The following is a 9,090-nucleotide window of genomic DNA, read 5'->3' as shown; positions in this document are numbered from 1 at the left end:
GAAATGAACCAATGTTTAACAGCAAGAGGGTTTCTTGACTACTCAGTCTTTTCTCCTACAGCACATCCTGGGTAGACCAATTCATATAACCACATGGCTATCATTTGATCAGCTTTGTCCTCCCTGATGGGTACTGATTCACATACTCCAAAATCTCTAACCATAATACCTGCAGAAGCAATTATTGATGAGAGTGAATGCACAAGGCTGTGGATAACATAGGCGGCTCAAGGCTTAAATTGTTTCTGGGTGGAGTAAGGATTCAGTGTTTCTGTTCTTACTGGAGCAAGGCAATAAGGTTCTTCTTGTAGCTTTGGGCTGATGTGTTCTCAAAGGCCCCTGAGACTGAAATCAGTCTTACCAGATGGCTCTGGCCATGTTAAGATTCAGATGGTTATGTACTTCTTTGGAAGCCTTTGATGTAATTGACTGATTAACCTGAACTATCAAATGTTTCAGTAGTGTTAATTTATTCAATTGCTGTTTTCTAAAATAAAAAGGGGGAGATGTGTGGACAGTGGCATTATATGGTTTAGTAACTAGGGTGGCACTGGACCTAGTTGTAACTGAGCGGAGTCAGAAGTTTCTTGTTGCAGAGAGATACAAAGTTTTTGTATAGCTTTTTTGTTTTCCAGCCTCATCTCAAATAATGGTTTGAAGGCACAACATATAATTCCACTGTTGATACCAGATTTAATCCTGTCATCTGCCTGGATAGGATGGGAAACTTATTGGGAACAATATATAAACGGCTATAAATATTTTGGAGAAATAGCATATATGTGTAAAATAACTAAATACATGTTATTGGTTTTTAAACTAGTGTAAGATTTCTATTCGTCAGTTCGAATGAGTGCTCTCAGACTTTATTCTTAAGAGCTTGTGATCTACAGATAACATTTACTAATGGAAAAGTAAAAACTATTTAACTTAGTATTCTAATTTCTTCTTGTTTAAACAAGTCATCCTCCTCGACTGCATTAACTCCTGATACATATTTAAAATATCACTCCATCATCTCACAGCTTCCTCTTTACTAGACCAAACAGGCCCAGCTTCCCCACTTTCTCATGAAAACTTTTCAGACTTCATTTGAAACTGTAAGAATAGAAAGTAGACCCTCTGTTGGAAACAATGTAAATTTGAATTGTATATTCTAGGCCACAACCATTCTTCTTTAATGACCTACGGAGAATTGCTTTTATTGCTGTTCATATGAAAAACGCACAGTAGGAGAGGCTGGTTCCTGTTTCATTTTCATTGCCCATGCTGCCAATTTCTTCAGAAAATGCACCCGTTATTTGTGTGTTTTAACTGCTTCCAGCTGCACTTCCATTCCTTTGACAATTTGTTTTTGTGAGGCTGTGGATATTTTTGCACATGAATCTTTACTCACAAGCATGGGCATAGCCAGGATTTTTGTTGGGGAGAGTGGCAGGCCTTTTGATGGAGCGGGGTGCAGAACCTCAGTTAGCTATGTCTTTTTATTGATTTATTATTGATTTTGGGGGGCAACTGCCCCTCCCTGCCCCCCCTTGGCTATGCCCATGCTCGCAAGAGAAGGATGCATTGTAGAGTTTGTAATATTAAGACTGTTAAGTTGTACTTGTGTATGCATATTTCACTATAGGTGCCACTGCATCATGGGTGTTCGAATACTTGAAACTGTTGAATAGTTTTCAGTAAGGCAGCTAAGATTTTTGGAACAAGGTTCTGAATTTTCAGCATGGCAATATTTGAATCAAAATAAGCTTTTAGTGAATTTCAGCAGCAAATTATGAACCCATAGATTTGTACTATTGGACATTGGAGCTTTCTTTCCTTTGAGGATTTACTCATTGGAAGTACAATGCATGTCAACCAATGGGGTAAAAGGGAGTAAAATCTCAGGGGACTATGCATGAAGTCACTAGACATAACTCAAGTACTGATGTTCTTGCAAGAGATAAGTCAGGTACAAAGGGGAACGGGCAAATGAAGCTTAAATAAGCAACAAAGAGAACTGTAAAGCTAAGCAATCATCTGCTAAATACTCTGCTCAGGCTGGTATTTCCCTGGCCATCAGGCCTAATTAAGAAAACCTTCGAAAGGAAAATAGAAGGTTCAGTTGGAAAAGCTTAAACTCACATATTCTGTCATGTGAGCTGAAAGCCTTTTGGCAGCTGTAGCTCAGAATTACATGGGAGTGGGAGAGAGCAGCAGCTATACGTGTGCAAATTAAGCCGAGGAGTACACACTGCACATGAAAAGGAAAGCGGATTCTATTATGAAGAAACAACCCTGCAGTTTTGTGAATTACTTTCCCTTTTTCTGGAGCGGTGGGCTTGTTAAGCCTGTTGAGCAAAGCGTCCTGCAGCATCTTAAAAGACTGTTAACAAATTTAGCATTGCACTAGCTTTCATGGCCTGGAGACGGTCATATGAAGTCTTAGTAAGCAAATGGCAGACCAAGCAAAAAGCGTGGAAATAGCAGGAGTCTTGTGACACGTTAAAAACTAACAATTTATTATGGAAGCTTATGCCACGATACAATTATTTTTTTTTTAATGTGCCACAAGTATCAACACTTTAAGCAAGGCCCAGTACTATGTTGGTGGCCAGCAGTGCTTTTTTTTTTTTCCAGAAAAAGAGGTGCTGAAACTCACCATGAACATCTCCTTCATTCTCTTATAATGGCAAAGGTGCCCACCTGAGAGGTGCTGGAACTGAGTTCCGGCTAGGAAAAAAAAGCCCTGGTGGCCAGCATTACATACTGACAGCAGACTGCTCCACTTAGCAGTTTGGCCGCTGCATTCTGCATTAGCTTCAGGACCACCTTAAGGGCTGCACCACATACAGTGCTTTGCAGTAATCCACTCTTGAAATACAGTGGTACCTCGGTTTAGGAATAGTCCTGTTTAAGAATGATTTGGTTTACAAACTCCGCAAAACCAGAAATAGTGTCCCGGTTTGCAAACTTTACCTTGGACAAAGAACAGAAGCCGAACAGTGGAAGGGCACTGGCGGCGAGAGGCCTCATTAGGGAAAGCGCGCCTCAGTTTAAGAACGGTTTTGGTTTAAGAACAGACTTCCGGAACGGATTAGGTTCGTAAACCGAGGTACCACTGTAATACTAATACTAATAATATTATACTTCCTAGCAGTGAAAGGTTGCCAGTTAAAGGACCAAATCTTGAGCCTGCAGTAACAACACCAGCGAGGGAATGGGCCCAACAGAGTTGAGCACTTGCCTCAAAAAAGAAAAGAGCTGCAGTTGCCAACCTTCAGTCCTGGAAATATTATGAGAAGTGTGGAGCGACTGCTAGCAGCCTACATGGATTTGTTAAGGGAACTAAGCTGCTCTGGCATGTTCTTGTTTGCCGATGTTATTGGCAGGGGAATGTATTAGGCATAATTATTTTGTTTCACACCCGGGCTGGACATTCTCATTGCTACCTATTGAGAGATGAAGTCTCTGCAGGCTATGTATATCCACAGCTGACAAACAAATCATGGCCAATTTATAGGTAAACTGAATTTCAATTACTGAAGTTGATACAAATCCTTCTGGAAGTTATTCACTAACTTGAGGCTCCTAATCAACACTTGTGACATCTGAACATTGAACAATGTTACCACAGAGGCACACAGAAACAGATTGATTGTTAATTATTTTTTTTGAATGCACAGATGCAAGGCAAATCTTGGGGGCTGGGTCTAGGCTCCAACAAGGCATCCCATCAAGTAACACATTACATCTTTATGTGAGAAATGAGACAGGCCCTTTCCACAAAATCCCATATCCCCCATCATGTTTAGGACTCTTGGTCTCATAAAAGTGCAAGCAACTTAGTATGAAAATAAACTCACTGTATAGCAGTGACATCAAGTGCAATTTGAGGCTGTGTCCCTTCCCCTTGCACTCCATTTCACTTCGTTGTTGTTTATTTTCCCTCAGGACAAGACTTTTTATTTATTAGTTCTGGATTTCATAGTGCTTACATCTGCCATCAGATCACTTTGCAGCTGGATCCTCTTCAGTACATTTATTTATTTATTTAAAAATGTATTTTTATATATTGTGGGGAGACAGTTTTGTTCCAGAGTTTGAATATTGTAAAAAATAAGCAGTGGAAGGAAGAATATATTATCTTCAAATGCCTACCACTTTTATCAGAGCTTTTGTAGCAAGGGTAATGATACTAGGCTCAAATCTTTGGGCTTCAGGATCACAAAGATAGGGTCCAATTTGAAAGCAAGTCGAGTTGTGGCCTGCACTTTGACAGCCTTTGTTTTTGCTCTTTGTAGGTGCAAATTGTCCGAAAACTGCAATTTCCTGTTCAAACATGCCCTCATCTTGCATGACATTAGGACTCTAAACTTTAGAGCAGAGGTCAAGGGTCAGCAACCTTTTTCAGCCGTGGGCCAGTCCACCGTCCCTCAGACCATGTGTTGGACCAGACAATATTTTGAAAAATAATAGTGAATGAATGCCTATGCCCCACAAATAACCCAGAGATGCATTTTAAATAAAAGGGCACATTCTACTCATGTAAAAACACGCTGATTCCAGACTGTCTGCGGGCTGGATTTAGAAGGCGAATGGGCTGCATCCGGGCCCCCGGGCCTTAGGTTGCTTACCCCTGGCAGAGGTGATAAGGACACAGGCTGGAACGCTTGTGCCTACAGCTGAGATGAAACCTGGGACACCTGAATCTGTGAATTCACTCTGGCCCCTTGGGCAGCTGGTTCCACTCTGTAAGGCAAGTGTGCCCTAGAGTTCTGGGGAGACGTCACAGAGCTGCTATGACTATAAGATCTGTAAGATTGCCCTCTCGTGCCTTCTGGAGCTGTGCTTGTGTTTTCATCTCCCTTCTTTGGTGCTTCCTTGAAGCAGACTTAAGAGAGGCCCTAACCACCTTGGAAATAAAGCCAGCGTGCCTCAAAGATGGCCAGAAGCAAAGGTGCTGTGTTTCTCCCAAACTGCTGCACACCAGGGAATTTGTGGATGGCTGTGCCGGCTGCTTGCACTGATTTCTTAAGGCAGAAGGCAAAGAAGTGGCCAGTTAGGCGATCCTGCTCAGAATGAGGGTTGAAGGACTCACCAAACAGAGAAGAGCTGGTTGGAGCAAAAAGATACAGTGCACCAAACAAAATGGCACTCCCTTTTTGGTAGTTTAGTTGGGAGGCTTGCCAAACTTCCTGCTCTAAATTTTTTTGCCGTGGCCTGGTGGAGAGTCAATCTCTGGCTACAGCCTTCTCGCCACTCACAAGAAATGGACAGTGGACAAGGGAGGACAAAAACCTCATGAAGAAGACTGAGATTGGGACAAACAAATGGAGGAGATTTTGTTTGGCTATTTGAAGAGGAACAGGCACAGGAATGAAAAGCTGAAGAGGCAAACCACTGGGACAACCACCACACAGGGAAACTCAGAGGAGTTCAGGAAGGAAAACACAGAGCAACAACCCAGACAGCCCAAGACACTGGTCTTCAACTGGTGAGTTGGGACCCACTAGTGATTTATGGACTGAATCAAGGTGGGTCACAATAGGAGCACTACCACCATGCAACTATATGGTAACAGATTAAGAAATGTGTCCCCAAATGCATGTTTGGGTTAAAAGTGGGTCCTGGGTATGAAAAGGTTGAGGTTGAGGATGCAGTAGAGGAAGAAAGAGAGGAGACACAAGAAAGAAGAAAACACTAGCAGATCACTTAAAATGCCCAGCTAAAGGATTTTCCCAAGAGAAGAAAAGACCTAACCAAAAACAGCAGGGTAACTGAAGGGCAGAATGATTCCACCCCTTAAAAGAGGAGGCAAAAGGCCTTGCCTGTCAGGTCCAAATGGGAACTGTCACCCTCACAATAAAATGTTATCCAGCCTAATAGAGCCAAAACATGTATGCACTGTACTGTAAACAGAGTTGTACAAGGCTTACAAAGCGTGCTTCATGGAAACGACAAACAACAAAGCAGGAATGACAAGCAACAAAGACTGTAATGGACATTTGCAGATATGGAAGTAGCCTTAAGATTTAAAATGGGGACAGAATATTGTCTAGAATCTGAGGCATGGGACTTAAAGGGGGTGGGGAAACTGCTTTTCTTCCTTTTCTGCCAAAAATCTGCCAACAACTTGGTGTAATTTCAAGTATCTCACTCAGTTTCTCTATCTTTAAATTATTTTATTTACAAAGCAGTGAAGGAAGGGATAAAACTTTAAATGATAAATGTTTATAAATATACCAGTCCCTTGGGTGAAATATCTCCAGAGAAAATGACAGAGGAAAATATTTAAGAGCTTTGTCCTTGCAAAACCATTATGTTCTGACAGTACAGGAGAATCTAGTTAAACAACTCTTGCATTGTAGAGGTTTTTGTGTGTGTGTTTTAATTTTAAGTACACTCTATACACATTCTCTCCTTCTGCCCTCCGCCCCCTGAAGATTTTAGGCTTACACAGACCATGGTAGTTCCCTGGAGACCTAAACGTCCTTCTGTGGAATTTTCCTTGCCATTCAGCCTATTGTGCTACTGAAAGGTCTTGGAACTAGGCCTGTGATCATTTGGGGGATGGGGGTGGGAAGAAAAGGAAGGGAAGAACTTCTGTGTCTCTGAATACTTCCACAAAATATTCATTGGTTATCTAGTTCAAATGATGTTCCTGCTCTGTCCAGTTAAACAGTCAAAGGTAGGCTATGCCATCAAAACAGGAAGCTCCCTTTTCCTTTAAGTTACTCAACCAGTAACACAGAAGGTGGGGAGCATTCCCCCATTCAAGAATTAATTTGCATTTTTTAAAAAATAGGAACTCAATGAAAAAGAACAATGCAGTTGGTAGCTGTAGCAACAAGTTCTTTGTGACTGGAGAAGACAGCCAATGTGAGGATATGCTTCCAAAAGATTATCTTTGGATTGACACTATCCTGTCTACGTGTGCATTAAAAATAAAAACTTTGGCTCTATTGATGGCTTGAAAGACAAAGAGAGATGGTTTCTGCTTAACTAAATGCGTTTGTGCCGAGTAACGGTCATGTGATGATATGTTGAGCTCTTTAGCATGCACCGAATCCTCCCTCCCTACTTGAGTAAAATAATTTCCTATTCATTTCAGTGAAGGGACAGTTCTGTGTTTCCTTTGTGTTTCTCTCCACTGAAATGAATGGGAAAAGTCTTACTGTTTAAGTTACTGTCTTACTGTCCCGAATTAGCAAAACTGTCCGTTCCTCATCATTTTGAGAATACTTGGCACCTAGACAGTAGCCTAGCCAGGCTGAGTAGTGGGGATATTTCGCCAAGAGATCTCATCTTAACCATGCTATCTCATTTTCACCTTGCAGTTAACTCTCACCTACCAGCCAAATAGATTTGGCTTGCCTTAGGCTGGGACTGAGGTTTTCCTCTGCAGGAAAAGCCTACTGATATGGCCAATTTGCAGTTTCCACTTCCGTTATGAACAAGTTGCTCTCTTCTGTAACAACCCAACACACTGTCTAGTGCCATGGATAGGCAAACTAAGGCCTGGGGGTCGGATCCAGCCCAATCACCTTCTAAATTTGGCCTACGGACGGTCCGGGAATCAGTGTGCTTTTACATGAGTAGAATGTGTGCTTTTATTTGTGGGTTATTTGTGGGGCATAGGAATTTGTTCATTATTTCTTTTCAAAATATAGTCCGGCCCCCCACAAGGTCTGAGGGACAGGGGACCGGCCCCCTGCTGAAAAAGTTTGCTGATCCCTTGTCTAGTCCTTTGTAAAAACTAGTAGCAGATAGATTGTTTACACTCCCTTTGCTTTTTTTTACTCCTGTTATTGAAGTACAGAAGACAATGTAGTCCTTAGGTAGGATATTGCGTGGCCTCCTTGGGGTGTGTAGGTTGGCACCAGTGTGCTTAACCAAAGTGAAATAAGCAATCTAAGTGGATCCATTTTAAAAGCAGGTACCTTTCCATCTGAACTCTATTGTAACATGGCAGCTAAAAAAGTTCTCTTAACATCATTTCTGCCATAAACCTGCTAGGTGACGAGCCACTCTCTTTCTGCTCCATATCTGCAATATGGGGAAGATAATGCCGATCTACTGTACAGGAATGTTGTAGCAGTTACATCAAAATAATATTCACAAAGTGGCTATTTGTTACTGTGGTTATCATTAACTCATAGCACATTGGCTGCTGGACTGACTTTGCCACCAAAACGGGTCTCCCCTTCATGTCCACATTTTTCTGCTGGTGATGGATTCAGGATGACATCACAGCTGAGTGTGGCTTGCATTGGCTGGATGTTCCTCTGCAAAACAGCCATGTGAATATATCCTTCCTCTCACGTATGGGCAAATTCTGTAATTTTTTCCTCTTAGTTTGGTATATCCTTTAATAAAGCAGGATTGAATGACATTAGCTAATATTTGTATAGTGCTGTGAGAATGGAAACCAAGTAGTGGTGATTCATGTTGATCTTTTAGATTTTACTGGTAATGTGCTATGAAAATCATACCGTACACATTTTGAAGCATTACAAAGTTCACTGCAGCTTCTCAGATCTCAGTAGATGAGCTTTTGTTGCATCAGACAAGAGATAGGGATCAATATAAAATGTACAGAAAAACACACAACTATTAACTGAAGAAGGAAGTTGAGTGTACTACTTTCCAATATGCAAATGTTAATTGAGGAGAATTTTAAGATTACAGACTCCGGAGTTCGTTATCTGTTCAGAAAAATCTAGCAGCCATCATATGGAGCAGTTGCTTCAGACCAAGAAATAGTATCTACACTTATCAAGCACGTGTTCCCTGTTCCAGTTGCTTGCAGTCCTGCATATTGTAACTGCTGGTGTGTACTAGGGAGTCTCACTGGGGAAACTGGATAAAGCCATTTCAGGTTCATTTTTAAAGGTGTCTTTCCTCACTTTTATGGCTTGCAGCACTTGACTTGTTCCTTCCCAACCGCAATATGGCTGGTCCTTTTGATCTGAAACATACAAGAAATAAAACCAGTTTCAGTGACAACATGATGTACTGTGCACAACTGGGTTTTTTTAAAAGGAAGTTTGAATGATGGCATTTCTGCCTACAAAGAGATACTAGATTCTTGGCCCACTCAGAAAT

The 9,090-nt window shown here is 41.5% G+C and overlaps 1 protein-coding gene across 7 annotated transcripts in view; it reads right to left on the bottom strand.

Moving 5' to 3' along the window:
• Positions 1–3,633: 3,633 nt before the first annotated feature.
• The window catches only part of RAD51B (RAD51 paralog B), a gene marked incomplete at its 5' end in the record, with an annotated part of 322,766 nt that continues 317,309 nt past the window's right edge, over positions 3,634–9,090 (bottom strand). For 6 of the 7 annotated variants that reach the window (XM_083457496.1, XM_083457495.1, XM_083457499.1 and 3 more), the window contains one exon: positions 3,634–8,953. In XM_083457496.1, coding sequence (XP_083313622.1) covers positions 8,894–8,953 — 60 coding nt within the window. In that variant the 3' untranslated portion in view covers positions 3,634–8,893. The remainder of the gene's footprint in view (positions 8,954–9,090) is intronic. The other variant, XR_014515144.1, reaches the window with a different exon arrangement.

Source organism: Podarcis tiliguerta (genome assembly GCF_965153285.1).
Source record: "Podarcis tiliguerta genome assembly, chromosome: 1".
Taxonomy (NCBI): Eukaryota; Metazoa; Chordata; class Lepidosauria; order Squamata; family Lacertidae; genus Podarcis; species Podarcis tiliguerta.
Note: the sequence above shows the minus strand (reverse complement) of the source record. Positions and strands in the feature narration are given on the sequence as shown.